This window comes from Vespula vulgaris, chromosome 12, assembly GCF_905475345.1.
Source record: "Vespula vulgaris chromosome 12, iyVesVulg1.1, whole genome shotgun sequence".
Lineage (NCBI taxonomy): Eukaryota > Metazoa > Arthropoda > Insecta > Hymenoptera > Vespidae > Vespula > Vespula vulgaris.
Window position 1 is genome coordinate 1,339,487 of NC_066597.1, and position 27,874 is coordinate 1,367,360.

The following is a 27,874-nucleotide window of genomic DNA, read 5'->3' on the forward strand; positions in this document are numbered from 1 at the left end:
TGATCTTCGTAGATTAACATGAACAACAAATAAATGAATGCATTCAAATCTCGCGCGTTAGATATCAAGTCTACCATGACTACATTAGTCAAAAATACTACGAATTATCATGCAAATAAACATATAAAAAATTACATCTTATATGGTGTCAATTATAAATATTTCTTAGATATTGATATTAATATTAATGTACAATTCTTTTTTAATGTTTCTTAGTCGATATATGAATACTCCATGTGAATTAATTTAAATTACAAACTGCAAAAAAAATCGCTATATTGAGTTCGTGTTAATGAAACAGTTTTATGTAGACACGAAGAATTATCTCACATGTTTATGTTTTTTTAATATATTTTTACAGGAATTGTAAGACTCAAACATTCAAGTGTAAATAATATAAAAAATGAATAGTAAATCTACTTGCTTATTCAGAAAAGATCTAGTTAAAAGAATTCGTCCTTTTTGTTCAGTAAGCATTTGTAGTACTTTGGTGTTTACATAATACAATGTAATCTATTTATTTTGTCACACAATTCATTTGCTTTACATCAGAAATCATCGATAGATAAGGCACAAAATGAAATAAATTTTGATCAAATTGGAAATCCAGATCCTATTTCAAATTTGAGACCTATTATTTTTAAAAAGTCCAATAATGAATCTAAATTGGAGAAAAAATACAGAGAAGCTAGAGAAGATACCCAGCTTTGGAATCAAACATTCTGGACAAAACATAACAAGAGTTTCATACAAGTAAAATTGATGAATATTTCTTATAAACGTTAAGAAAACAATAAGATTTTTATTAACATATTCTTAAATTCAGGAACGTAGTAAGTTTCAAGAAACATTGAAAGCACAAGGTAAAACATCGTTAACAGCAGATGACATGTCTGTTTTTTATAAATATTTTCTTGACAAAAATTGGAGGTTACATTTTGACTATAATATTTTGTGGTATAAAAAGAATTTTAATCTTTTATTACTTGAATTGAGGGTAAAAATATCTAAATTAATATTTAAATAATTGATATTGAATTTAAATTTCAGAAGAGTGAAATGTTAGGATATTTGTAAAAAAAATATCATCAATAAAATTTAGTTATAATTAATAAAGGAAATAGTTATATGCAACAATGTAATAACATACTTTTAGCTACTTCTAGTATTGATTATATTAATTTGCTTTTTAATAAATTGAATAACAAAAAACATAAAATTTACTTTTAATCTTATCCTTTTGATTGTATCTATTAGTATAGAAAGTCACTTGTTCTGCGCACAATTGGTCCTTTTTTGTAAGCAAATTCTTTTTTGATGTATTCAACTTCTTCTTGCTTTTCTTTCAGTTTTAATGTTAGAAATTTACACTGTTGTCTTTCAAAGACCAATTCCCTTTGGTAATCCCGTACAGAAACACATAGCTTTCGTAAGGTTTCTTTTGCTGCAATTAATGATTTTTGTTTTTGTTGATCTAACAAATTTATTTCTTCCATTAAGTTTTGACAGTTCTTGCATTCCACATTATATTCTTGATTTAATTGAACTTCTGCAGTAATCAATGCAATTCTTAAAGATTCACATGTTTCTTTTTCGTGAACAAGTTCGTTTCTAATTTCCTCAAATTCAGAAGCAGCTTGTTCAGCCATATTTTCACTATCTTTCAATAACTATGAAAAAATTATTTGAAATATAATTTTTTATTAAAAGAATCCAATTAAAAATAATACGATTCGTTCAGAATTACGCGCGTTAGGTGTCGTAATACTACTGTAGTCAAAAGTACTACATGGTTTTTGGAATTACACGTAATAGATCCATGAAAAATTATATTATATTTAACGTTGATTGTAAATATCTATTTGATACTGTGATTATTTGCAATATTTTTTATATTAATTACAGATATTAATTGCAATAAGAATTACAATTAATTGCTCACCCGTTTCTGCTTTTTTATCGTTTCGTCTTGTTCTTCTATAATTTTTGTTTTAATGTTCAACATACAATTATAATCATCCTTACAACGTTCTAACTCCTCTTTTAAACTATTACATGTATTTGATTCTTTATTTAAACTAGATTCTAATTTTTGAATATCATTTTGCATTCCTGTACATTTGCAACTATACGACTTCAGTAGTGATTGCATTTCGAATATTTTAGATTCCTAAAAAGTGCATTATGAAAACTTAATTTTATGTAAAACTTATCTAGAAGCTGTTAGAACGTAAAATAATTTATTAACCTTTTCAATAATTGTTTTACTTTTATCACGTAAACTGCATTGCTGTTTTTTACAAATAATACTTAATTCACATATTCTTCTCTCCTGTATTTTTGTAACATTTGTAAGTTCTGCAATCAATCCTTTTAATTCAATTATTTCCGCCTGTAAAATCTCTTCTTTTTGTTTAACTATAGATTTTATAAGGTTAACTTCGTCTTGAACAACTGTGCAACTTGAAAATAAAAATATAACATCTGACATAATACTTATAATAAAATTATAATCATACAATATAATTATTTTGTATATTACGTTTTTGTTTCACATTCAGAAGCTATCTGCAATTTACATTTTAAATCCTGGCATTCGCGAAGTAAAGACACATTTTTGCAAACTGCATTCTCCATTTCCTCCTAAGAAAATAAATCTTTAATTTTTCATCTTACAAATTTGACATACTTACTTTCAGAGTTGATATAGTTTTTAATAATTTGTCTCTATCTGCTGTAACTGTAATAGTTTCTTTTTTTGCTTGCGCAAGTTGCTCCTCAGCTTTTTGTAGAGCATCTTTTAGGTGAGATATTGGTTGTTCTCCATTTTCTTTCAACTTTGTTGAATGTTGCTTCGCGTTTTGCAATTTCTCCTCCAAATCTTTCTTCTGTTTTTTTTCGTTAGATAAATCCTGATAAATCAACCTGGATTATAAATAATCCTTTAACTAAAATTGGAGATTTCAGTTTTTTATCTACATTATCCCTATAAATGACAATTTTTTGAATTCTTTTGTAGCTTATTTTATTGAAAATATTTCTTTCATTTACCTTGTCAACTGCCACTATCCTAATTTCTTCTGTATTAACACTTTTATCATTATCATCCGGCAATGTTATAATTTTTTCTGTTTCTTTACTTTTATCCTTGTCTTGCACTGTGTCATTTGTCTTACGCATAATTTCATTTTCATTTTCTGTATTCTGATTATCAATCTTTTTTGAGACTGATTCATGTTTTTCAGAATGATTCGTATCTCGTTTTGCAGATATATCATTGTTCGTTTTTTCTTGTGTAATTTGCTTTCTTATAGAATTTATGTTTTCTAAATCCTGTACATTTTCTAATCTTGTATCAAGGATCTGTCCTTTGATAGAAGTCATTTAATTAAATACTATAAATATTGTCTATAAGATTTTATTTACTTAATGATATATTATTTAATTCATTTACCATTTTCAGTAATATATACATCTTTTCTTATGGCTTCATCATCATATGTTTGTTTATTTGAGATTTCTTTAATTTTTTCATCGTTTTTATAGGCTAATAATTTACGAAAGAAAGAAGAAAATATAATTGTAAAAATAATTCATAATATTATTAATAGTACTATATAACCTTTTTATATACTAATTAATAAATCTTTATTATGCAAGTGATGTAATAAAGAAAAGTAAATAGTTATGTATAATATCTATATTAATAAAAAATTTACATTTTCTTGTCTTATTGCAAGTACATCTTTTTCGTGTTTTGCAAGTGTTGATATTACATGGTATTTTTTTCTTATTTTCTCCAGTGGATAGTATATGATGTTGACAATCACAAATCTTAGACAAATTATTATTAATATTGATATACTAGATACTATGTATTACATACAAATATTATATACCTTACAACATAGGATTGGATTTTTGTCATATTCATCTTCCATTTTTTGTAATTTAGCAATTGTTGCAAGTTGTTGATTAAGTTCAGTTAAACGTGTTACAAGAAGAGACTTGCACATTCTAAGTTTCTTCGTTAGTTTAAAAGCATTAAAAATTTTGATTTGATGCTTCAATTTTTAACCACCTAAGTGTTCAAGATAAAATGTGGAAATCTCTTGTTTATTTTAATGAAAGGTAGAATGTCATTTTTTTTACCTTTCAACCTTTAAAAAATAAAATCATCTATCAGAAGGGAAAACATCTTTTAATTAATAATATTTCTCAACTAAATTAAATGTGCAAAATTACTTTTTAATACGTAAAACAAAATTGATATAATTTCTATTTTATATAAGAAAATAATCTATCAAATTTGACAAGGTGTTATTTAATGTGATATAATTTTATATAGAAATATTTAATCGTGCTCATGTTTTGAAATATGTGTGAACAAATATTTGGACATGTTAAAAAAAATATTAATTCGTGTACGATGGCGTATACTACTTTTATGTGGTATAGGACTATGGATAGCACTTTGTGCAAATGATCTGTATTATAATAATGAATTAATACTTTCTGAAGGTGACAACATAAAAATATGATTTTCTTTACTCCATTCATTATACAGCTAATATTTTAATGAGTACATTGTAATACATAACTGCTTCAAATAATTTTATTGTAATTTTGACAAAGATAAGGTATTTCCAACAACAAGGACAACAGCACAAGAAAATACAATTAAAAAGAGGAGTACTTTAATGAGTATTTCACATTTTATTGAACAAAGTCACAAATCATGGGGTACCATAAGAAAATCAAGAGTATTAACGACTTTTGTTGTCATTTTCGTATCTATTTGGTTCATTTTATTTACTACATGTTTTGAAAATTATATAAGAAGAAAATCAGAGAAATTTATAAACACGTTAGTAAAATTTAATTGGTATATATTTAATATATAAAAAGTAAAACTAAATGATCATGTGTATGTGTATGTGTGTGTGTGTGTTGCAGGCCAGACAACAAGAAAAAACTTAATACTAATTCCAGTAAAAAAACATTGACAAATGTTGGTGTCCAAGTACCAATATATCCTTTTTATTACACACTATCATCATTTAGTACAAACTCCACTATTTTACACCGAGAATCAACAACACGTTTCGAAAGTAATGACACATGGTCGAGTACTACGCAATCAAATCAAGAATGGTTTTCAATAATGAAATCTTCATCAAATATTTTATCTTATTCTTTCGAAGAAAATCAAAATGAACAAAAAATTATTAGTAAAGATTTAAAAAAACACAGGGATATTATTTGCAATAATAATAATAATGCCTATGACCCACACAAGTTTGCATATTCGTACAATGAATTTGACGTTTTTCAATGTGAACACGTATCTCAATTAATTTATTATATTAATTTAAGTCGTTCACTTCATTTTCAATCAACTTTATTCTCTCAAAGATATACCGTTAGTATATTTAATACTTTCACTTCCTTATCGACTAAATACATGTTGAACTCTTCTTGGTCGGTAAAATATTTGTACAAACAAAATGGCGTTTTCAATGATAACGGCGAAAGAACAATTAATTCTAATAAATTAAAAATGGCAAATTTTTGGTCGAAAAGAAAGGAAAAGATATGTATTATTAGTTCTTCGCCAGAATTTCAACAGTTTTTAGCTAATTTCAAGAATTTCAGGTATACGCCACAATCATTATATTCTTTGAAAATTTGTCAATAATGTAAAAATTATAAAATATTTAATAAATTGACATCTTTCACACAACAGAGATTTTTTTTTATATATACACACATATATTATATAATAATTAACAATTATTAATAATATAAGAAATAGATAAAAATAAACAAATAAAAGTAACAACACGCGCGCGTTATATGTACACACACACACAAGCGCGCGTAAGATTTGATTTCTATACATTATCAAATATCATTGAGATAACTTTTATATATATTTTTTTTCATACAAACATATTTATATTGTATACTATATCTATTGATCTAAACAAGATCTAATAAATTATAGAATTCTGTATCTTTCCTGATATCATAGAGATTTAGTCAGTCATAACGAGAGATTATAAATGTATCAATAGGATTATTACAATATTTTCTTATAACTATGGGAACATTGAATTATTTTGTAAGTTATTTTTGCAAATCAACAAGATTAATAAAATATTTAAATTATTATTTTTCTTTATTAAAAATATATTTTTTTAGTTGTTCGCGATTCTCTTTGGATCGATTGTACAACGAGGAAAATGTTCGAACATAAAATTGAATGAATATTTGAGTGAAAAATTAAGAGAGGCCAAAGTTAATATAGCTAAAAGTCATATCGAAGCATCTCAAACAGGTGAATTAATATAAAAAGAAAAATATCTAATTTAAAATAAGAAAACAAAAATCGTAAATATATACAGTAGATTTATGTGATTATAGTTTTTGTTAACAATTACAATGTGAGTTGGTTAAAATCATGGGATACGATATGGGATACAAATCCACCATTAATAATAAATACATTTAATCAAATGTTATTCGCTCATACCAATGGAACTATGGATATTTTTATGAATGGTTCTACTTCGAGCAAAGTTTTCAAATTTAAAGAAAAAAGTACTATTGGCCAGGGTTATTTTATCAAATTCGTTAGAGTATGTTTTACATGCATTACTTACGTATGTTATAATATTTCAATATTTTTTTCCGAGATCATAATCAATCGTTTATCTTTTAGACAATTAAATGGAAAACGACTCTTTATCTTTTTCTTTGTTACAATATCGGTTGGTGCAGCTTGTACACAGGAAACGATATTACAGATTTAATTCATAGACAACATGTTATATATTCAAAACTAATCGATGCTTGTTTCTTTACCAAAGCTAATCGGCTTTATTTAATATTAGTCGATAATATAAGCGTGTAAGTATTCTACAGAATGGGCTAAAAGTTTCTAGATTAATTCATAAATTAATTTTTCGTAATTTACAGACTAATTTTTTTTTTGAGATTGTAAAACTATAATACAAGCTTAATTGTAGATCTAAAAAGCCTCGAAAAAGATCTAATTGATTTTTAAAAATCATTTAGGAACTTTTGTCCCATTGCTATGTAATATTTATATATATGTTATTTATTATACACATTAATATATTAAGTATATTAAACAATGTCTTTTATAATGATATAATTTAATATTAATCAATAATTAAAAACAGTATTTATCATTGGGCTGGTACTTACATGGATATCTACACTAACATAATGACCAGTTCTGCTGTATCGGTCACTACGTTTAAATATAAACAATCGGTTATTATAATATTTGCTCAAAATTCTAAATCCGATTCAATAGTTACTTCTACCGTTTACGAATTCAAAGAGAATACTATCGATATAATACAATTTTTGCCTACGAACAAACCGATGTCTATTCATCATTATACTTGCAATAATCATCATTTTGTTTTAATGATAAATAAAATGCAAGTAAGCAGTGTATATTTATGGGATGGTTCGTATCACAAATGTATTAGAAAATCTAATCTCTACTTTTCTTTCTTTTTTTTTTGTTTTGGATTAAAATTTTTTCGATCTGTTATTAGGTACAGAATTGTTAAAATGGATCGATATTCCAGAAATTAGAACATTTTATTCTATGCAAACAGTATATTTACAAGATGGTACCTACTTTATTGTTGCTCATAATGTAAGTGCAGATAAATTTTTATTTTATATTGTAAAAAGTTAACTAATTACTTTCTAATAAATTTCAATGTTCTAGGACGTTGTGGAGTTATTTAAATTATTAAATATGGCCAATTATGTGTCTCTAAGTGTTCGAAAATTAAATAATAATAGGAACATAGTGGATATGCAAGCATTAAATAATGGATATGAGACCATAACTTTGATATTAACCACATTAAGCTACGACGGCTTATATTTCGTCGAGATTTGGGATTTAAATGTCAAAAATAAAACCTACCATGGTAAATCAGATTGAATTACAAATTGATCTTTATAAGTAATCCAATTGATTAACTATCAAATTATGTTATAGAGAATAAACAAATGGTCACAGACACAACACGAGAATGTTTGTCAGAGATCGTTAGAATATTACAAAATAGATTGTTTGTCATTAGGAAATTTGAGTCATTTATGCTCTACTCTAATTATTCGATAAAGAATAATTCCTATGTTTTTGATACGCTCGAATATCCAAGTGTGATTTTGAAATCGGGTGTTGTAGAAAAGATTGATTTATTTGTCGAAGAGGAAGTATTTACACCATCCGAACTTCGAAAGAATTTAGATGATCTTGAATCGAAAATCGAAAGTCTGTTGAAAAGATCATTAAATATTTTACGACCAAACACTAAGAATAATTTATATGGTGTGATCAATATCACTGGTGATGCATTTTTCAAAGAAATGGTAATCGATACGATATCCATCGATAAATTAAATAACGTTAGTTATCGATCTAACAATCTCATATCCTTAAAAGATGATCAACAATTTGCCTCGTCTCTAAACGCTGATAATATCATCGTTCATAATCTCAAAGTGAATTCCCTTTGTGGAATTCCTCATCAGTGTGAGTACACGTTTTTATAATCTATCATGAAAAATATTAGTTTGTAAAGAGGTAGTGTTAATGAAAATTTCATTACGAAATCGTAGATTGGGCAACGATAGAAAACAAAGATGAAAAAATATTAGTCAGCGAGAATGATAGTACTAGAAAATTATATGAAAATAGTATACTCGTCCATTCGAATATTTCTATACCTAATTTGAAAGTAAAAAAGATCAATGAAATTGACATGGAGCAATTGATTGATCAGCTGTTCATTATAGGTGGCAATCAGACGATTACAGGTATAATTTATCGATTTTTTTTTTTTTTAATTAATTAATTTCTCGAATGATAATAAGTATTTTTTTTTTAATTAATTAATTTCTCGAATGATAATAAGTCTTTCTTTAGGTAACATTACATACCAGTATGTAGAGGTGAAAAATCTTAAAACAAAAATGTACAATGGGGTATCATCCACGTTACTGATGACAAATGCGTTCGATCAAAATTTTCAGGAATTATATATAAAAACGCTCGAAGTTGATTCCCTTCATGTAGAATATATTAATGGCATTCCTATATCCGAATTTGCTATGAAATCACGTGAAAATGTTATCAGTGGTATCCTATTATGATTTTTATTTCAATGAGTACATATAAAAGATATTTGTTAGATTTTTATGAGAGAAATTATATTTACAGGTGAAGTGATATTAGATAAGATGGAAGTAACAGAAATGCTTATTATGGATTCAGATGCAAAAATGTCAATTATTCCGCCGTCTCAAATTTATGATAGCGTGGTAATATCAGGTGACATCGCAGTAAAAAAAATTGATTTTGAAGAAAATGGAAAATTAATTATGGATAATTTAAAAGTTAAACCAAGAGAGATTTTCCATAACATGTGGACAAAATCGACCGATCAAACAATTCGAAATGACGTTTCACTCGATTTCGGTGTAACTATCGATCGATTAGAAACTAAATACTTGAATGGTTTTACCGAGGAAGAATTCTTATACACCACAGTCGAAAAGATTCCGTCGATTTTCACAAATCTTCATTTTAAAAATCTACATATCAACGATGTCTTTCACGTGAACGAAACAAAATTAAATAGCATCGATGTTCATCAAGATCGTATTATAATCCGCGGTGATTTACATGTCCAAAAATTACAATTACATCATTTGATAACCGATTATTATAACAATATATCCGTCGATATAATTTTGAATAACACTGGAAATCTGAAATTGTCGGAGGACATTAATCTTCCTGCAATTTCAGTAGAACGTGCAATCGTACGTGAATTCAATCTTGAATTTCTCAATGATCGAGCAGTTTCTCCTTATTTAAAAATACCGATCAAGGTAAACGAAACAGAATTGATCAGAACACCGAAATTTCGTGCTGAAGAAATCACGATCGAAAATTTTAATGGAAAAAATATCTCGTATTTGATCGAATTGGAAAATGTAACAATCGCTGATATCATGGAAGAAATCATTATTGAAAATGATCTAGTATTAAGCGAGGAATTGGAAGTGATTAGAATAGCTAATTACTCAGCTGAAATGTATTTGAAAAAAATAGCATTGCAAAATATATCATTGCCGACAGGAATGATGGAAGAATTAATTGTACAGAACATAACGATGGATTTTTTAGAGGGTTTCAGAGTCGATACACTTCCTTCGAGTATTTTTTCAAAGATAGGTTCACAAAAAATACCAGGAAGATTTACGTTCCACACGATTCGTGCAGATAATATGGAAGCTAATTATATTAATGGACTGGACACTTCGAAATTGATGTGGATAGATGAACCTCTTATTTTTGAAGGAAATGTAACATTTACGGATCTCTTCGTTGATAATGATGTTAGTGTAGGAAGTTTGAATGGTTATGATACTCAACAGGTAAAAAATATAAAATAATATAAATTATCTTTAAAAAATAATTTCTAAGTATCTTCTTCGATATTTTTAGTTATACCAAAGCCCCATCTCTTTAACTTCTACAAACTTACATAATTTGAGCGTGTCTGGACATATTTCATGGGAAAATTCTAATCAATCCACTGAATCGTTATCACATTTATTCGAAAAAGCACTTAGGAAAGATACACCGCAAGAAATTGTGGGTAATGTAACTTTCATAAAACATTTACGTACTTCGTTCTTTATAGGAGATATTGAAGGTATAGATGAGATTAGAAATATCATAGAAGATGCTGTATTCGAAAATTCGGAGAAAATTGTTTTGAGTGGACAAAAAGTTTTCCAAAATAATTTAACGATGAATACTTTGAAGACACAAGACGTGATCGATATAGTAACGATTAATGGAATAAATATCATTGAATTAAATGCCTCGGTTGTTAATAAATATGAAAAAAATATTGTAACAGGACCGATTGAGTTTTTAAACGAAGTCATAATCGATAATCTCGTTTTCAACGATACTCTTCACGATACGTTGAATACGGATTTGGTTCTTTCTAATCAAATATTACCGAATAATACATATATAAAAAATCTCGTTGTTATTGGAGATATTTTTTTGAAGAGGATCGATGACGTTGATTTTAATGAATTCGTAGAGAATCGTGTAACGCTTAGCAAAGATCATGTTATATCTTCTGATATACAATTTCAAGGCCGAGTTGAAGTAACAGGTATATATACATATCACATTATTATATTATTGCATTAATACATTAGAGTATATCACCTTATTCTTATCAATGTTTAGGAAATGCTATGATAAAGAAGATCAATGGTATTGATACTTCTGATCTAGTTATAAATTCATTACAAACAACCCAAATTATTTCTGGTAAAAAAACTTATATAAATGACTTAAAAGTGAATAATAATGTCGAGATTCCATTGATAAATGGTATCAACTTAAACGAGGAATTCTCTAACAGTGTTTTGAACGATGAAAACGTAATAATCACCGGAGACCTCGTAAGTTCGATTGAGATTTAATATAATTCTTGATAATTTTATTAAATCGTACTTTTTTTCTTAGATCTTTCAATCGCATGTAGATATTCCAAAAAACATAATCGTTTCTGGATTAGTAAACGGTGTAAACGTAAGTGATTTAGTCAACGATTTGGATCATTTAGAAAATCATAGCATATCTGCTTTGAAAGAAAATACAGCGTTTATCGAACATGCTATTTTAAACGAAACTTCTATTATAAAATCTTTACCAAGTGTTTTTGCATATTTGGAAGAAGAAGATCGTTTGAAGATCGAAGTACCGACAGTTAAAAAGATCGACGTAGTTATGTTTGACTCGATCTTAAAATTAAATATGTATGCTGAACAAAATGGCAGCTTTTGTGGATTACCAGAGAAGTGTTCCTGTCCATTGCAATACGTTGCTGAATTAACAAAAAATGATAGTCGTGTTTGGCGATGCAACAATATTTCTATTGTCAAACATTTTTATAAACCAAACAATCTTTTTGGTATAGATGTAACGACCAGTAGTGTTTCTTACAATGCTCAATGCAGTCGAAATGAAACGGATTTGGAAGTTACTACGATTTCATGGATGTCCAATGAAAAACTTGGAACAGCTAATATCATCAAGGAAAGATATTCGATTATTGAAGCCATGGGTTTCCTTAAAGATTCAAAAACGTTCATTCATAATGGTAAATGTTTGTTTAGAAAATATATTAATATATATAATAAATAAATGAATTATTTTTTAGATCAAGTATACATAACTTTGGCGATATATTATGATCCTACAACGAAAAAACACGACACGAATTCGTTTATTTATAAATTAAATTTAAAAAATGAGAGTCTAACTTTGCATCAAGAGATTCGAACGAATGGTGCATCAGCTCTTGAAATTTTACAAATAAATAATAATGTGTATATTGTTATAGCTTGTGATGGAAATACGAAAATGGGTTCATTAATTTATAAATTAGATTCTATTACTTCGATGGTATGAACGTGTTAAAATTACATTACTTACATGGATTTATTTAATAATTGTTTTATTATTTTATTTTTTAGTTCGTTTTGTTAAGAAGATTTCCAGGAAAAAGTAATTGTGTAAAAAGTTTATCGAACGATGATGATTATTTCATTATGATTAATGATCTCGATATGAACGCTTTAAATATTTATTATTACGATTATAAATTTGATAATTTTTATCATTATCAAAGTTTCTTCTATGATTCGCCTATCAATGAAATTCAAAGTTTCTATATTGGCGGTAATTTTTAAATCATTGTATCTAATTTAACTAGTTATAATTTTGATTATCAATTTATTCTATGTTTTTAGAGATTGTAAATAATGATGGTTACGTTATAGTAACCACAGAAGACGGGCAATTTTATGTTTATGAATATATGTTTGTTGGGGTAAGCAACAAATATTGAATATATTATATTACACACACACACACACACACCATGCAAATACTTTTGATGATTATTTTCAGAAATTCCAAAGAAAGATTGTACATCAAATAGATGGTTTACAAACTGTAGTTCCATTCCATTACGATCAGTATCATTATCTTCTTTTTGGAACAAAAACAAATACTACGATTATGCGTATTGTGCAACTGGGTTTACATTGAAATCATTCTAATTAATTCATACATTTTATGAATGCAATGTCTTTGATTTATTTACAGTAAAACAGTATAAATCTAATTTTTTATTTATTAGGTATAATGTTTGCATTGTTTGTATTGTCTAAATCAATATTATAAAGTCTAAAAAAAATGGAATGTAAAGAAATAAAATAATGTAAGGTTAGATTCTTATGAATGTTCTTACAAGTTTTTTCACGTATTACATCTTACAAATAATTGGAAATGAATAGTATAAATAATTAGAAAAAACATTGTTGTATATAAAAATAATTTAGACTCACCAATTATTCTAATTTTAATTTATCTTTCTAAATTCTATAATATAAAGAGACACACGACACACGGCACACGCCATGTGAGTGCCGAACTTAACCTTAAAAAATGAAAAATTTACTATCTTTATCAATACAATGTATAAGACAGAAATTAAATGCTGGCTATGTACGACCATCCGATATTTGCAAAGCTTCTATCGATCTTACGTCGCTTATTAAACCACTGAATGCTTATATCACAGTAACTGAAAATGTAGCAAAAGAACAATCTAAGAATGCAGATACTAGACAAGAAGAAAATTGTATTTTGGGTGATCTCGATGGTGTTCCTATTGCAATCAAAGATAACTATTGTACAAAAGCAGTGCCAACGACTTGTGCTTCTTTTATGTTAGAAAATTTTGTTCCTGGATATGATGCTACCGTCTATCAATGTCTCAAAAATGCTGGTGCAGTTCTGGTTGGCAAAACTAATCTTGATCAATTTGCTATGGGCTCAGGAACAATTGATTCATATTATGGGCCAACAATAAATCTATGGGGTTCTGAAATACTGTCTAAGCATTATTTATATGAGGATGGTACAGAGATAAACACACAACATTCTACTAACAAAGATAAATGGCATATAGCAGGTACGTTTCTTATCATTATTTTTTTTTTTTTTTTTTTATTAATTGAAAGGATTGAACAACATATATTTTTGTAGGTGGTAGTAGTGGTGGTTCTGCGGTAGCAGTAGCTACTCACAGTTGTTATGCGGCAATAGGATCTGACACCGGAGGCTCTACTCGTAATCCTGCTTCTTACTGCGGTCTGATTGGATTAAAACCAACTTATGGATTAGTTTCAAGAAATGGTCTTATACCTTTGGTAAACTCAATGGATGTACCTGGTATTCTTACCAGATATGTGGAAGATGCTGTTTTAATTCTAAACAGTATAGCAGGACCGGATGATACAGATTCTACTACTATAAAAAAAGATTATGAGCCCTTTTCAATACCAGAAAAAATTGATATAAGTAATTTATGTGTTGGTATACCAAAAGAATATAAAGTTGATGGAATAAGCAAAGAAATACAAAATTGCTGGGATGAAGTTGCCTTATTAATAGAGGAAGCAGGTGCTAAAGTAATTCCAGTTTCTCTTCCACATACAGATTATTCTATAGTATGTTATTCGGTATTAAATTGTTGCAATGTAGCAAGTAATATGGCACGTTATGATGGTATTCGATATGGTTATCGTGCGGATGAAGAAAATTCGGCAACTGAATTGTACACAAAAACAAGATCTGCAGGTTTTAACGATGTTGTTAAGGGTCGTATATTAACTGGAAACTTTTTTTTGTTACAAGAAAATTATGAACAATATTACGTAAAAGCAATGAAATTACGTAGATTAATTTCTCAAGATTTTGACAAAGTATGGGATAGTAATATTGACTTGTTACTTACACCTACTACTCTATCAGATGCTCCAACTTATGATGAATTTGTATTACTTGATAATCAGAGGCAGTGTATAATTCAGGATTATTGTACACAACCAGCAAATATGGCAGGAATTCCAGCAGTAAATATACCAATAAAATTATCTAAAAAGGGATTGCCACTATCATTACAATTAATGGCACCACCTTTGCAAGAAAAATGCCTGCTTACTGTAGCTAAGTGGATCGAAGATTGCGTACGATTTCCGAAAATACAATTGAAATAAGTGCGCATAATACAATAGATCCCTTTATTTATTGTAAATATACCTATTTCTATATAATTAGAATAATAAAAAAATTAACACATTTGTTATATTTAATTTATTAGAAACATAAAAATCTTATAAGTTTAGCAGAATAATTTTAATGTAATATTTCAAATACGAGGTGTTTGTCTATATCTAATATTAAAAAAAAAACGAAATTAATACTTTCGATAATTTTGCAATTACTAAAATAAATTTTTATGTATAAGGAGTACAGTAAATTAATATTTAAACAACAGTACGTGCATCTAATGTTATAAAGATCATAGCACGCGAGAAACTTGAAATAATTTAAAATTTCAATACTTAAAAATTTTGATCTTGAAGTCGTGTAATATCAACATATTCGGGATTAGGATTAATTTTGAGGATTACCGATTTAGTTATACTTTGTACTCCGACAAGAAAACATCGAAATTCTCTCTTCTAAAAGTGAAGATTTATAAATTAATACTTTCAATAATTTTCCAATTATTTAAACAATTTAATATACGCAAATATTTAAATAAACTAATATTTAAACAATATTACAATCGTTTAACATTACAAAAATCGTCGCGCGCGAAAAACTTAAAATAATTTTAATTAAAAATTTCAATATTATTTTTATAAAAATCAAAATATTAATTCATTTCCATACTATCTATAAAGTAAAGAATTTCCAACATTATGTTTTTTCGTGGTATAATTTATTTTCGTATTAATTATATTTATTATTTTTTATGCAGTTATATCGTAAAATAAATGCGCACTGCGTCGTATCTATTATGGATCTATAATGGTCATGTGATAATTAGGACCATTAAAGGATATAAATGTGGAAGAATGAAAAGTTTGAATTTGAACCTACTAACATTTTCTGTTCTAACTCACACTGATCCTATCGTTATGTTACGTGCGAGTGGGGTATAATTTAACAAGCTTATAGATTGATATGATAGAATCATGGCAACGACAGTGTTTTCCGCTCGCGCTTGTAATTCATATTTTGTCTATATTTGTTAATGAAATCATATACGCTTCGAGTGATAAACAGCCTTGATTGAAGAAATTTGTAATCGTCTTTCTAGTTAAATAATGGCTAAAACAATCTATAGTTTTTTGTTAGAAATATTTAGTACAGTAAGATGTACATACATACGTATATCAAAAGATATAAATAGCACTTTGAAAATTAAAATAAATTAAAACTAAAATTTTTCCTAGATTTGTGCACATATTTTACGATACTGATGATTACAATTTACTATTTATATGTAATACTATTTTGTCATATAAAATAGCATATTTGCATCTAATGATATTTTTACAGACTCTAAAAATATTACAATTGCAAGAATATTTATATTAATTTTCGTTTTCATTACTTCCCTAATCCATCGGAGGACATCGTAAATATTAAAATTTACCAATATTATGAAGGCTATATCAACATTATTTGTACATCATAACATCTGGTGATTGGTACATGCACATGTAGGCATCACATAAAAGTCGTTTTGCATATTCCGGTAAATTACGATCGTCTGTTAATTTCATCAAATAATTCCCACCATTTTCACTTAGCCAATAAGGAAAATCTGGACATGGCACCATCTCTGGTATATTATACCCATCTTGTTCACCTAATAATAAATATTGGTAAATCTTGGATTAAATATATAGAAAATTAAATTATACCTTTTCTATCTGCCATAGAATCAAAAAAGCACCATGGTGCTTCTGAACCAGAGCCACACTTTACAAATGAAACATAATGAGATGTTTCAATACAAACGACTGCTGAGAGTTCTAAATATAAACGAGGTACGGGACAATGCTCTTGTAGAATTGCAAATTCTACTGGTACACTAAGTTTTTTTGGTTCATGATTAGTTCTATGTTCGTGACGATGTACCTAAAAGATAATAATATAATTAAGCATGATATTAAAATTAAATTATATTAGAGAATATTGACATTACTGTTTTCAAGCATTCTGCACAGAAGGCTATGCTTTCAAGACCTATTCCACATTCTCCATAACATTCTTTACATTCAAATTCAGCTAATTTGCCACATACTGTGCACTGCCTAGGAGCTGTATAAAAAATGTATTATTATATAAATTGATTTTATTTATTAATATATTAAAAATAATAGTTGTCGTTAATGACAATACTTAACAATCTTCAATTATATCTGTCACATCAAGCAAGAGTGTTGGTTGGATTTTTTGATACATTTTAAACGATTTTCCAAATCGTGGCATTTGTATGATAAGACAAGAAGGAACTTCCTTCAATCTGATATTACTTGTGAAAAAGCTCTGTTCTAATAGTTGTTGTACTGTTGGTAAACTGAGATGATCATCCTTTTCAACAAAAAGTTGGTAGTGATATGCATCCTGACCAGAACTTAATTTGAGAAATGGCTCAGCATTTAAGATTTGTGCCACCAATGACGTTAAAAATTCTTCTGGATCTATATAATGATAATAGATAGTATTTCAATGTAATTTTAGCATTATTCCAGTACTATAAATGTTATAAGAATAATTTTCAAAAAAAAAAAGACCTTTTTCTTCACTTGTAAGACCAGATACAGAAGACAATCTTTCAAGCAACGTTCTTAATTTCATTACACGATCCGCACTTACAAATATATTTTTTCGAAGGGGATTAACAATTTCTTCGCGTAATACTTTCTGAACTTCTTCATACTCAGGACAATCTTTTTCATTCGGTGGTCTACATTTGATAAAAATAATAAAATATTTTTGATTTACGTTACTTTCCTTAAAATCATAAATTATATATATTTCTATTATTTTACCTGAATAAAAGATTGTCAAATACACTAGTGAAAGCAAACATACTGAAAAGAGTAGCATCCAAATAACATGAATTATGATGACCTTGTATTCCTCTGAATTTTCCACAAATACTCTCTAAATTTCCTTTGACTGAAATAGGTCTCACCATACCTATAATCACACTTTCCATATTTCCAAAATTGTTGGTATTCATAGAAGGATATCGATCATCAAGTCTTATCTATCCATAAAAATTGGATTTATAAAAAAGGGATTAAAAATGTAGTAATATTTTTACTTTATATAATACTCACTACTCCAGATTCACATGGAAAGCATTGCTCAATATCCGTGAAAACAGCTCTATAAGGTTGACATTGAAAATATCTTATTTCCTTGTAAGTACCATCCGTACCTGATGGATGTCCTTCATTCTAAATATATTATAATTTTATTTATAACATAACATAGTATATTTTCATTTTCTATAATATTCCCTTCATATTTACCAATTCAACAGCTGCCATTAATTTACTAGTATTTGTATCAGGTGGTGTTCCAACCCAACGAAGGGTTCCATGTCTCAGATCTGAACCTAGAAGTACTTTGACATTTGAACCCACTATCAAATCTGAAGATTTGTTTCTTCTAAAATTCTTGTTTCCGTTTTCCTCTGACATATTTCCTAGAAAATAACACAGTAGCATAATGCATTAAATACAACATTTTATACAATTTTCTTGCTTACTATGATTGAATCTTTCTGCATGATCATAAGTTTCTTCTAATTCACTGTATGCACTTGATTCTATATCACTGCTCCATTTATAATTTAAAACAAAAGTTGGAATATTTTGAAATTTAGCCATTCTTTGAATAAACTTAGATTATATTCACAACACGTTAGACACTTGCCGGTACATTCAGAATAGACTAACTCAGAAGCTATTTTTAAACACCTCAGTTAACTATTATTAACTCTCTTTGGTATACAAGGAAAACTGAACTAGGTAAGGATTGTCTAATTAAATAATATATAAAGAATAAATTAAACATTTTTATCATTATCATATAATTACCTGATTTGTTATCTGTATTTTGTGGAATTAATGATTTCATGGCATAATGACATTCATTTGATAAAGATGTAGCGTTATAATTATTGTTATTATTATTATTACTGCTGTCTGGAGAAAATGTTTCCAATTGAGCTAAAAAACTTGGATCCAAAGTAAATTTCTTTTTGTCATTAGTAGAGGCATTTTGTGCAATAGGTTTTGGTATTAAAACTGTAATGAAAAAAGGATATGTAAATAGATCATTCGGTCTTCTTATGACAGCAAAAACAAAATTATGCGATTATATACTTTTTTCTATATTTCTATTTGGAACATCCACTTTGTAAAGAGAAATTTTATTCAATGTTGCAAATGTTCTATTTGAGTGAGTGGACTCAAAATATTCTAGACATAGCATAGATGTTTTAGATTGTTCTTGACTGTCCTAAAATAATTTATATAATTTCTATATTTCAATATAGAAGCAATAAAGAAACAAATAACATATAAATTTGTGATTGTTGTTTGTGATTAATTTACCGGTATGTCAAGACCAAAATACAATCCTTGACCAAGCTGAGATACTGGACCAATATATTTAATAATAGCTAATTCCTTGCGATCATTAACCTTATGGTTAGGGTGATACCATACTTTATCATTTACACATAGATTCTCCAATTTTCCACAAAGTGACTTATTATTGGCCAGGTAAACTCTCTCTTGTGGTACTGAAACCGCAAGAAGAAATCTCCATATTTCTTGTGACACAAGAATGAGATCAGTTTTTTGACAGCACCATTCTGTGGTATGCCAAATTTTTGATCCTGACACATCGGTGACAGAAATTAGGAGCGTTCCATCCATTAAATCTTCCAGGCATTTTACCAGCATTCCCAGACGTAAAGTACTTACATTTACATCACAATGTCTTGACATGCAAGTAAGAGTAGAATTTTTTTTTGCAACATAATATCGCAAAACTTTGTGATTTTTATTGCTGTCAAAATTCCGGCTTTCCATTCTTATATATAGACAGGCATCATTAAAAAATGCATCGTCAACTCAAAATAACTTGAAAAACTCCTAATTCGAAATAACAGTAAATTGTATATGACAATTTCTACACTTTAAAAATACCGGCAAATATATTAAAGAATTATAAATTTTTTCTACACTTATACGATTTTCCCCGATATTATCGCAATAAAACGACGTTAGTTGTTTTATTTTCTATAAATGACTAATCAAGATCAATCAAATTCAAGTATAATGATAAGCTTTATGGTAAATTTGGCTAGGTAGTTTCAATCTCGTGACCGGTATATTGGTAATATGAGCATTTATACAAATAAATATTTTATTCGTTTCTTTATAGAAAAAAACTTGTTTTTTGTATCTCATATAAATAGAAAATAGAAAACACATATATATTTTTATACTTATTTAAAACATTTCTTTTAAACTATTAAAAAAAATATTCAAATCTGATTGGTCGATGATATCGCGGGCATAATATTTTTAAACAATCGAAAACTTTGATTTGAGAGAATCTTTTTATAAAAAATATTCAAAATAAGATTTTTTAATAATTCATAATTTCATTATAATATAATAATAGTTTATATGATTTTTAAATATATTAATTACGTTAATATGAATGAGAACTATGTGTGTGCGAATGTGAATGTGTGTAAGACTAGCTATTCATCTCAATTTAAAATTTGTTGTTAGATTGGCCAGCGTGGTCAACCATATTGGATTCGAAAGTATGATCAGTATAATGTTCTTAGCGCGCTTTAAAAATGGTAGATCCGGCAAATAGCGATATGTCTACTATAGATTCTTCACGAGCAACGGGAGATAGTGGTTTCAGTGAATTATTAAGATCAGCAGAACAATTGTCTGCTGCCGTCGAAGGTAGTGAAGAACTTCCACAAGTCGAAAGAAATTTACGTCAAATATTAGAAGCTTCTAACGAGTTATGGTCACGTGTGACGCAAACCGGTACTCAGGACAACCAGGTCCAAGCGTAAGTCATCATGATATTAATGAATAATAATTGTAATAATATATAACATAAAAATATTTGATTTATCTTTCAGTCACTTGTTGTTAGGTTCTCGGGGGGTTGATCTACCACAAATATCTCAAAAATTAAGTTCACTCAGTGCAAGACGCACATTTGAGCCATTAGATCCTATTGCAGACACTGATATTGTAAGCTATTTAAGAAATGAGAAAGAAAATGCAATTCTCTCCATCATCGAAGAAGTTCATAAAGATGTAAATGTTATTCGCTTATAGTTAAAATATATACGTATATTTAACAGATATTGTAAAAGTAAAATTTATTTTATATTCCAGACATTTGAACTTACCAGAGTTCAGCAGATGGAACATATATTGGGCGAATGGAAACAAATGCGTTTTGAAATAATAAATGCTATGACAGCTCCATCAGGAGAGTTAGTAGATTTAAGAGGAACTCCGCAACGTACCAAATTAGCTGGATCAATGGTTAGTGGTCTCTCTAATGTCGAAGTTGCATATGCCAAAGAATTACAGAATTACAACGAACATGTACTTCGCGGTACAACAAGACCTAATTTGTTTAATATATTCTGTAAAGCAAGTGAATCATTTAATGACAAGAAAGTTGCGGATTTGTGGCAAATGGTTAAGTATATGGTAGATATTCCACCAACGCCAAGAGGAGATCAAATTAAATCAAGAACTAGTCCTGCAATTGAACAGAAGATCGTATCATTAGCGAGAAATTATCTTGAAAATCGATATAGAGATTTTATGAATTCTGTTATCAATGAAAATTTGGTTCAAGCTAAGAGGGGTGGTATTCCAGGCACTGTACCTTTAGTAAAAAGCTTTGTTGGCATTAAAGTACAAAATTTAAGAGATTTAGAAGATGTGATGGTAGGCGATAGGCCATTGTGGCCATTAGTTTATTACTGTATGAGATGTGGAGATCTTAAAGCTGCTTTGCATTGTTTGAAACAATGCAATGCAGATTTTCCAGAATTTAAAACTGCTCTGGAAGAAGCATGCGACGATCCACAACGTTATCCTGGTAATCGTGCAGAGTCAGTATTAAAATTACATTATAAAAAGCATGTAAGATCTGCGACAGATGCTTATAAGAGAGCAGCATATAGTGCATTAGTTCCATGTGAACCAGATGACTTGCATTCTGAGGTAGTAGCAACTGCAGATGATTATTTGTGGTTGAAATTGTGCCAAGTAAGAGATCAACCTGACATTGAAAATAAATTAACTTTGGATTATCTCCAAACTACAATCTCGGAAATATATGGTACGTTACTTGACCTAATTTTTATAAATATATTTATGAAACAATTATATCGTTTTTTCTTTTTTTTTAAATATTCCAGGTGAATCTTACTACCACGCACATGAACAACCATTTTTATACTTTTCCATGCTTTTCCTGACTGGTCAGTTTGAAGCAGCGATCGAATTTTTGGCAAGAGGTGCAGGTGCTCGTCATTTAGCTCATGCTGTGCATCTGGCAGCCGCTATGCACGAGCATAATCTGTTATCTGTTAGTCAAAGTGTTTTAGCTCCATTGATAAGTGTTGACCCTTCTGATAAACCACCTGCTAAAAGATTAAATTTTGCGAGGCTGATATTGCTATATGTAAAAAGATTCGAATCTTCAGATCCAAAGGAAAGTCTGCACTATCTCTTTTTATTAAGGTATATCTTTATGCGTAGATACTTTGTTCGACATCACAAATTTTTTTGTAATTGCGACCTTGAAATTTCAGATGTATGAAAGATCCCTATGATAGAAATATGTTTGCTGCATCAGCTGCAGGAATGGTTGTAGATGCTTCACCTACAAATCGAGATATCCTTGTCGGCAAAATAGAGAAAGATAGAAGATTGCCAGGAATTCTAGATCAGTTCCAAGTAAACACAGATGACGTGATAAATATATGTGCAGAGACGTTATATAGAAAAGGGCTTTTGGAGGATGCAGTAACGATGTATGATCTTGCTGGAACTCACGAGAAAGTTCTCAGTTTAATGTGTACACTTTTGGCACAAGTAGTAAGTCAAAAAGGAACACCTGGATCATTAAGGAGTCGATTGCAAACTACCGCTAACGACATAAGCTCAAGGTAAAATTTTATAAAATAATTATTACGTTTATTTATGTGCGATAGACTAAATGGATATAAAATTTGTTAGGTATCAAGGTATTGCTATACAAGCACCAGCCGAATTGGTAGCTTCGTTTTATACTTTACGACATCTTATGGTATTTTTTGATCAATATTACAATGATCAATGTCAAAGTGCTCTTAGAGTAAGTTGATAATAATATATATATCTTCAACAAAAAATTATTTCGTTCTTTTATACTAATTAAAAATTAAATTTCAGACTATCGCCGAATCAGAAATGTTGCCATTACATGTCAAAGATGTCGATGAAAGAGTAACAGCATTACGTCGGGTATCACCAGAAGTAGCTGGAACTCTAACCGACGTTCTTTTAGCTACTATGACGATACTTTATCGTCAATATCAAAAATTACGATCTACGGAACCAGGTGATGAAATAGCGAGAGAACAACAATTTCGTGATCTTCGACATCAAGCGAGAGCATTGACGAGTTTTGCAGGAACACTACCATATCGTATGCCGAACGAAACAAATAGTAAACTTGTACAAATGGAAATTCTTATGCACTAAATGCAGATTCTATTATCTATCCAAATACCATTCCTTAAAAAACTCCAATGATTTTTGCCGTCTTATATCTAAGAACCATAAAAAAAATTGCGCCATTATTTCCATTTCTGTATTTGTAAAATATTTCAATGGAGTTAAAAAAGATCAGATCAGTAAAACGCGTCTGAATTATCTTGCTATATCTGGAAACTTTTACATTGTAATAAAATATAATTTTTGATAAATACTTTTATTTGATAAGTGCTGATTAATAGTTTACAAAAGTAAATATTTATAGTTTTAGTTATAAAAAGTTATTCTTATCTTAAATCAAAATCAGTGATAGGATTTTTTATAGATGTTACAGATATTCCTGAACTAAGATCTTGGACTTTTCCTTCTTTCATCTGGAAATATATTATGTATGTATTAAGTGTGTGTACACGCACACACCTAAAAACAATAGATACTAAAACTTTAAATAACTTACAGCTCGATAGTCCAGAAGCATTTCTTTAAATGCTAAAAAGTCTGTAACTGCAGATAATACTTCAAAAACTTCGCCATCTAATTCAGCTTGTTTTTCACTGAATGAAAATGATATATCGAATTTATAACCTTTTAAAAAATGTTTTACATAAAATTAGTACTATATTTACCTCAAATAATCAAGAAAAACATTTATATTAAAATGTGGAATAATTTTTTGCAGATAATTAACAATATAAGTTTCCACGGTTTTATTCTGGAAAAAAAAAACCTTATATTTTTAAAATACAAAAAATTTGATCATAGAGTTAAAGATACTTCGAAGAAACTTACATATTCATTAAATATATCTGTATAAACTAATTTATTCTCTTCGGTTGGTTCAAAAATAGTCCAATATTTTTCTAAGAATTCTTTCTGAATAGTATGAAAACCATCTTCTATAAAAACAGCATAAACGAAGAATAAATAAAATAAATGGATTTTTTATTTCAATTTCAAATATTAAATATACCTAGTAAAAGATCTTCAATGTGGCCAATAATTTCATCAAACAATCTATCCTTTGCATCTTTTGGAATTTGGGTAGGACTCTTTCCTGTGTTTATTTCTAAACAATTATCCGCTGAATAAGAAAATAAAAATTATTATAAAATAATGAAATCTTCATATGGATCTTTTACTATGATACTACGTAAGACGAACTATGAGATGAAAAACTACTTCTTTCATATTAATCACAGGATGTGTGTACGCTTATGAGATGTAACGATAATAAAGACGAACCAATTATTTCGTCAGCCATAGTTTATATATTGTTAACAAATAAAACACTTATATATTTTTTTATATACGCAATGTAAATGTATTTAATCGTAACCTTTAAATGTTAACAGTGTTGATACTATTACAAACTTCTCATAGCAACGATTAACAACACCGCATCTGAACGGTCGTCAAATCAAAATGGCTGCTGTGTAACTTTTGAAAATTGTTCACCCTTGTCCGAGATATTAATTTAACAGGTAAAAAATTTTAATATTTATTTATGAAATAATTAATGTTTATAAAGAATGTAGACATTAATTACACGATAATAGAGAATCATAGTGTAGAAAGATTATTTCAATAATATTTTACAAAAAAGGCGGGAAAATTTTATGTAAAAAAAAATCGTTTCTCATACCGGCAATACTCCTTCACTTTATCTCATCTCTCACACTTATTATCATTTTATTGTATTTAATAATTTTCGTCTGATTACAAGTAAAAAAGTGTTTAAATAAAGTGAGTACGATTTACGCAGTGAAATATATTTGTTACTTATGAATATCTATAAATTGCTTTTCAGAGAAGACAGAAACTATGGAAATATATACATTTGATAAAAGTCTCCAAGAAAGGCTAGTAGAATTCAGTGAAATATTATCTAGCCAAAATAAAATAGTATCTGCATCACAGATTAAATCGGAATGGTTAAATTATGTGGAACTTGTAATAGAACCAGTCGGATGGCAAGCTTTGTGGAAAATTCCCCGTATGACTTGTCAAGAATTAAAAATTCATTATCCTACTATCGTCGTCGTTGAAGCAGAGCAAGTCGATTTCAATGATCTGTTCGCATTAGTCAAAATCACAGCTGTACAAGATGACATTCATTTGCCTGAAAAATACGATGTACCTTTGATAGAATTATATCCGACGCAAAAACAAGAGAACAGGACTTTAGACATGGTTGGTACTGCCAGTTGTATAGATCAAGTGAGATTTTTTTATAATTATTTATGGATGCCATGGGACCTTGATGATGATGAAAATTCAGATTGGGTGACTTTGCATCTTGAATCTAGAATTAGACTGTTCTTTGATATGAAACGAGGGTGTGTCAATAAAGAGACTTGTGACGTGATTAGGACATTGATAAGAGAAGGTAGAGAAATTCAGCAAAAAATTTCAAGATTAGAAGAATCAATGTCCGACGAGGAAGAAGTTGAGAATTGTTTAGTGGATGACGGAAAAGCTTGTCAGTTGATGAAGCTTCATTTTCGATTGCAACAAATTAAAACAGAAATGGAGGTCCTTGAAAATCCTGCAATTAGAGATATTCTCTCCAGAAATCATAATTCTGTTATGGTAGAAGAACAAACAAGAAAGCATGAGAATAGCGATAAGCAAAAAGAAGCTCATTTTGTATGGCTTGGTGGTACTTTGACAGAAATAAAGAATGCTGTAAATAAAATTGAAACCATCATATCGCCAAGTCTGTTTCTACAGTAAGAAAAAAAGATTATTGTATGTAGAAATTAAAGATAATGTTACAAATGTTACATGTTTTGTTATAGGATCTACAGATGTTTGCAGGAAGCTTTGCTTGCTGCTGACGTTGGTGAAATTGTTTTTCTTGGAGAGGGAGTACATCAAATCAGAGGTTCTGGTGGTCTGGAGGAAGGTGGCACTATCAAGGGAATTGGCAGAGCAGAGCATATAATGCTTTCTGCAAATGATATAGAAAGCTCACCATCTTTGTTAGATTTTTCTGGACAAGAAGTTAGAGATATTAGATAATACATATATCATAAATTATAGATTATTCTATAGAGGTATTCTAATAGATTCTACTACTTTCTCATAGGTTGTATTAGAAGACATATCTATAAACCTTGGTGAACTTCAAGCTGGTATCATTGTTAGAAAAGGATCTGTCAAAATGATTGGTTGTAGGATATTTGCCTTGAATCAAAGCATAGTTAAATTAGGCATAATAATCTTACCAGGTGCAAAATTAATAATGGAAAAAATAAGTTTTGATGGATTAGGAACTGCTGTTGTTATTTATGGAACAGGTGAAGTCATCATGAACGAATGCAGCTTCAAAAATTGTATAGAGGGTGTCCAGGTAAAACAATAAGTAGATACAGATGGTTCAAAAGATATAATAAATTTTTTGCAATCAATATGAATTATATTTTTTAGTTACACGATGATGCTACTTTAATAGCAAAGAAGTGTACTCTTGAATATTTCAAAGAATATGCTATTCGTATGGAAACACAGAAATATTTAAATGGCAATGAGAGCAAAATTGGTAGTATTGAATTATTAGAAAACGTAAACGAAATTTCACTGCAGGAATGCACTTTCCAAGGTAACGTTAAAGCAGACATCATTTTCAAATCAAGAGCTTCAATATCTTTTACTTCAAAACAAGACTGCAATGCTACGTTAACGTCTTAAATTCGTCGAAAGTTCTTATTCGATTTTATAATATTATTTGAAACGTAATTACATGCTTGTCAAGTAGTTTCATATCATATCATATTGCATACATTTATATAATATATCGTATTTTTGTAATTGGATATTTTATTATATTATAATGGGCATATGTGAATTGATCGGATATATTTTCGTATCGTACGTACAAATGTACATATTATTATAAGTTTATTTTGTAAAAAGAGATAATAAATAACAAGGAAGTTATTAAAAATCTAAAATTCAAGTAATTTACGCCAATGGTTTCTTAAATTTGTTATCAAATTGAATT

At 28.6% G+C, this 27,874-nt stretch overlaps 9 protein-coding genes across 17 annotated transcripts; 6 read left to right on the plus strand and 3 right to left on the minus strand.

The window, feature by feature from the left end:
* The first annotated feature begins 148 nt into the window (after positions 1-148).
* Positions 149-1,210, plus strand: LOC127067933 (COA8 family protein CG14806, mitochondrial). The gene is made up of 3 exons (XM_051003394.1): positions 149-469; positions 553-753; positions 827-1,210. The coding sequence occupies exons 1-3, from the start codon at positions 404-406 to the stop codon at positions 1,025-1,027; spliced, it is 468 nt and encodes a 155-aa protein (XP_050859351.1). The 5' UTR covers positions 149-403; the 3' UTR covers positions 1,028-1,210.
* LOC127067922 (ELKS/Rab6-interacting/CAST family member 1-like) lies at positions 1,103-13,572 on the minus strand. 6 transcript variants are annotated; one of them, XM_051003368.1, is made up of 10 exons: positions 5,028-5,162; positions 3,900-4,081; positions 3,720-3,834; positions 3,455-3,547; positions 3,052-3,368; positions 2,694-2,912; positions 2,543-2,643; positions 2,249-2,462; positions 1,943-2,170; positions 1,103-1,670 (listed from the first exon to the last, which is right to left on the minus strand). In XM_051003368.1, the coding sequence occupies exons 2-10, from the start codon at positions 4,014-4,016 to the stop codon at positions 1,254-1,256; spliced, it is 1,821 nt and encodes a 606-aa protein (XP_050859325.1). In that variant the 5' UTR covers positions 4,017-4,081; positions 5,028-5,162; the 3' UTR covers positions 1,103-1,253. The 6 variants fall into 6 exon arrangements, with proteins under 6 accessions (XP_050859325.1, XP_050859324.1, XP_050859326.1 ...); XM_051003367.1 differs by having other exon boundaries at positions 3,900-4,160; positions 5,028-5,076; XM_051003369.1 differs by lacking the exon at positions 5,028-5,162 and having other exon boundaries at positions 3,905-3,967.
* On the plus strand, positions 4,301-5,698 carry LOC127067928 (uncharacterized). Its single transcript, XM_051003386.1, has 3 exons — positions 4,301-4,521; positions 4,636-4,867; positions 4,957-5,698. The coding sequence occupies exons 1-3, from the start codon at positions 4,401-4,403 to the stop codon at positions 5,696-5,698; spliced, it is 1,095 nt and encodes a 364-aa protein (XP_050859343.1). The 5' UTR covers positions 4,301-4,400.
* Positions 6,042-13,255, plus strand: LOC127067915 (reticulocyte-binding protein homolog 1-like). Its single transcript, XM_051003344.1, has 18 exons — positions 6,042-6,124; positions 6,205-6,340; positions 6,427-6,641; positions 6,725-6,912; positions 7,209-7,504; positions 7,596-7,699; positions 7,775-7,982; positions 8,054-8,593; positions 8,680-8,877; positions 8,987-9,199; positions 9,281-10,503; positions 10,574-11,261; positions 11,339-11,556; positions 11,621-12,257; positions 12,318-12,562; positions 12,634-12,838; positions 12,910-12,989; positions 13,070-13,255. The coding sequence occupies exons 1-18, from the start codon at positions 6,104-6,106 to the stop codon at positions 13,208-13,210; spliced, it is 5,556 nt and encodes a 1,851-aa protein (XP_050859301.1). The 5' UTR covers positions 6,042-6,103; the 3' UTR covers positions 13,211-13,255.
* Positions 13,434-15,781, plus strand: LOC127067926 (glutamyl-tRNA(Gln) amidotransferase subunit A, mitochondrial). Its single transcript, XM_051003381.1, has 2 exons — positions 13,434-14,138; positions 14,213-15,781. The coding sequence occupies exons 1-2, from the start codon at positions 13,610-13,612 to the stop codon at positions 15,223-15,225; spliced, it is 1,542 nt and encodes a 513-aa protein (XP_050859338.1). The 5' UTR covers positions 13,434-13,609; the 3' UTR covers positions 15,226-15,781.
* Positions 15,782-15,934: 153 nt separating this feature from the next.
* On the minus strand, positions 15,935-20,429 carry LOC127067918 (ubiquitin carboxyl-terminal hydrolase CYLD). Its single transcript, XM_051003352.1, has 11 exons — positions 19,660-20,429; positions 19,429-19,564; positions 19,141-19,350; positions 18,571-18,746; positions 18,376-18,495; positions 18,082-18,302; positions 17,824-17,996; positions 17,434-17,730; positions 17,232-17,347; positions 16,948-17,164; positions 15,935-16,892 (listed from the first exon to the last, which is right to left on the minus strand). Exons 1-11 carry the CDS (start codon positions 20,140-20,142, stop codon positions 16,702-16,704), a joined length of 2,340 nt encoding a protein of 779 aa, XP_050859309.1. The 5' UTR covers positions 20,143-20,429; the 3' UTR covers positions 15,935-16,701.
* On the plus strand, positions 19,004-24,083 carry LOC127067917 (nuclear pore complex protein Nup93-like). 2 transcript variants are annotated; one of them, XM_051003349.1, is made up of 8 exons: positions 19,004-19,071; positions 20,854-21,151; positions 21,225-21,405; positions 21,487-22,450; positions 22,530-22,854; positions 22,926-23,282; positions 23,353-23,470; positions 23,548-24,083. In XM_051003349.1, the coding sequence occupies exons 2-8, from the start codon at positions 20,925-20,927 to the stop codon at positions 23,857-23,859; spliced, it is 2,484 nt and encodes an 827-aa protein (XP_050859306.1). In that variant the 5' UTR covers positions 19,004-19,071; positions 20,854-20,924; the 3' UTR covers positions 23,860-24,083. The 2 variants fall into 2 exon arrangements, with proteins under 2 accessions (XP_050859306.1, XP_050859308.1); XM_051003351.1 differs by lacking the exon at positions 19,004-19,071 and having other exon boundaries at positions 21,015-21,151; positions 21,239-21,405.
* Positions 24,073-25,263, minus strand: LOC127067932 (ADP-ribosylation factor-like protein 2-binding protein). Of its 2 annotated transcripts, none has more exons than XM_051003392.1 (6): positions 25,114-25,263; positions 24,842-24,952; positions 24,661-24,764; positions 24,498-24,583; positions 24,329-24,425; positions 24,073-24,245 (listed from the first exon to the last, which is right to left on the minus strand). In XM_051003392.1, the coding sequence occupies exons 1-6, from the start codon at positions 25,130-25,132 to the stop codon at positions 24,159-24,161; spliced, it is 504 nt and encodes a 167-aa protein (XP_050859349.1). In that variant the 5' UTR covers positions 25,133-25,263; the 3' UTR covers positions 24,073-24,158. The 2 variants fall into 2 exon arrangements, with proteins under 2 accessions (XP_050859349.1, XP_050859348.1); XM_051003391.1 differs by having other exon boundaries at positions 24,661-24,767.
* On the plus strand, positions 25,216-27,826 carry LOC127067924 (protein nessun dorma). 2 transcript variants are annotated; one of them, XM_051003374.1, is made up of 5 exons: positions 25,216-25,352; positions 25,679-26,600; positions 26,670-26,874; positions 26,960-27,223; positions 27,301-27,826. In XM_051003374.1, exons 2-5 carry the CDS (start codon positions 25,693-25,695, stop codon positions 27,559-27,561), a joined length of 1,638 nt encoding a protein of 545 aa, XP_050859331.1. In that variant the 5' UTR covers positions 25,216-25,352; positions 25,679-25,692; the 3' UTR covers positions 27,562-27,826. The 2 variants fall into 2 exon arrangements, with proteins under 2 accessions (XP_050859331.1, XP_050859333.1); XM_051003376.1 differs by lacking the exon at positions 25,216-25,352 and adding an exon at positions 25,366-25,614.
* The last annotated feature ends 48 nt before the right edge of the window (positions 27,827-27,874 follow it).

Excerpts from the sequence above, each read along its gene's own strand:
- LOC127067933 (XM_051003394.1), top strand. The coding sequence starts at position 404 with ATGAATAGTAAATCTACTTGCTTATTCAGAAAAGATCTAGTTAAAAGA. Across the intron at positions 470-552 it reads GAATTCGTCCTTTTTGTTCA|AAATCATCGATAGATAAGGC; the intron begins GTAAGCATTTGT and ends GCTTTACATCAG. Across the intron at positions 754-826 it reads ATAACAAGAGTTTCATACAA|GAACGTAGTAAGTTTCAAGA; the intron begins GTAAAATTGATG and ends TCTTAAATTCAG.
- LOC127067922 (XM_051003368.1), bottom strand. The coding sequence starts at position 4,016 with ATGTGCAAGTCTCTTCTTGTAACACGTTTAACTGAACTTAATCAACAA. Across the intron at positions 3,835-3,899 it reads ATCCAATCCTATGTTGTAAG|ATTTGTGATTGTCAACATCA; the intron begins GTATATAATATT and ends AATTTGTCTAAG. Across the intron at positions 3,548-3,719 it reads TTGCAATAAGACAAGAAAAT|CCTATAAAAACGATGAAAAA; the intron begins GTAAATTTTTTA and ends GTAAATTATTAG.
- LOC127067928 (XM_051003386.1), top strand. The coding sequence starts at position 4,401 with ATGTTAAAAAAAATATTAATTCGTGTACGATGGCGTATACTACTTTTA. Across the intron at positions 4,522-4,635 it reads TGAATTAATACTTTCTGAAG|ATAAGGTATTTCCAACAACA; the intron begins GTGACAACATAA and ends ATTTTGACAAAG. Across the intron at positions 4,868-4,956 it reads TCAGAGAAATTTATAAACAC|GCCAGACAACAAGAAAAAAC; the intron begins GTTAGTAAAATT and ends TGTGTGTTGCAG.
- LOC127067915 (XM_051003344.1), top strand. The coding sequence starts at position 6,104 with ATGGGAACATTGAATTATTTT. Across the intron at positions 6,913-7,208 it reads TTAGTCGATAATATAAGCGT|TATTTATCATTGGGCTGGTA; the intron begins GTAAGTATTCTA and ends AATTAAAAACAG. Across the intron at positions 12,839-12,909 it reads TCAAAGTTTCTATATTGGCG|AGATTGTAAATAATGATGGT; the intron begins GTAATTTTTAAA and ends CTATGTTTTTAG.
- LOC127067926 (XM_051003381.1), top strand. The coding sequence starts at position 13,610 with ATGAAAAATTTACTATCTTTATCAATACAATGTATAAGACAGAAATTA. Across the intron at positions 14,139-14,212 it reads AGATAAATGGCATATAGCAG|GTGGTAGTAGTGGTGGTTCT; the intron begins GTACGTTTCTTA and ends ATATTTTTGTAG.
- LOC127067918 (XM_051003352.1), bottom strand. The coding sequence starts at position 20,142 with ATGGAAAGCCGGAATTTTGACAGCAATAAAAATCACAAAGTTTTGCGA. Across the intron at positions 18,496-18,570 it reads TAATGGCAGCTGTTGAATTG|AATGAAGGACATCCATCAGG; the intron begins GTAAATATGAAG and ends TAATATATTTAG. Across the intron at positions 16,893-16,947 it reads TTCTATGGCAGATAGAAAAG|GTGAACAAGATGGGTATAAT; the intron begins GTATAATTTAAT and ends ATTTATTATTAG.
- LOC127067917 (XM_051003349.1), top strand. The coding sequence starts at position 20,925 with ATGGTAGATCCGGCAAATAGCGATATGTCTACTATAGATTCTTCACGA. Across the intron at positions 22,855-22,925 it reads CACTATCTCTTTTTATTAAG|ATGTATGAAAGATCCCTATG; the intron begins GTATATCTTTAT and ends TTGAAATTTCAG. Across the intron at positions 23,471-23,547 it reads AATGTCAAAGTGCTCTTAGA|ACTATCGCCGAATCAGAAAT; the intron begins GTAAGTTGATAA and ends ATTAAATTTCAG.
- LOC127067932 (XM_051003391.1), bottom strand. Across the intron at positions 24,768-24,841 it reads CATTGAAGATCTTTTACTAG|AAGATGGTTTTCATACTATT; the intron begins GTATATTTAATA and ends CTGTTTTTATAG. Across the intron at positions 24,584-24,660 it reads CAGATATATTTAATGAATAT|AATAAAACCGTGGAAACTTA; the intron begins GTAAGTTTCTTC and ends TTTTTTTTCCAG.
- LOC127067924 (XM_051003374.1), top strand. The coding sequence starts at position 25,693 with ATGGAAATATATACATTTGATAAAAGTCTCCAAGAAAGGCTAGTAGAA. Across the intron at positions 26,875-26,959 it reads TAGATTTTTCTGGACAAGAA|GTTGTATTAGAAGACATATC; the intron begins GTTAGAGATATT and ends ACTTTCTCATAG. Across the intron at positions 27,224-27,300 it reads ATTGTATAGAGGGTGTCCAG|TTACACGATGATGCTACTTT; the intron begins GTAAAACAATAA and ends TATATTTTTTAG.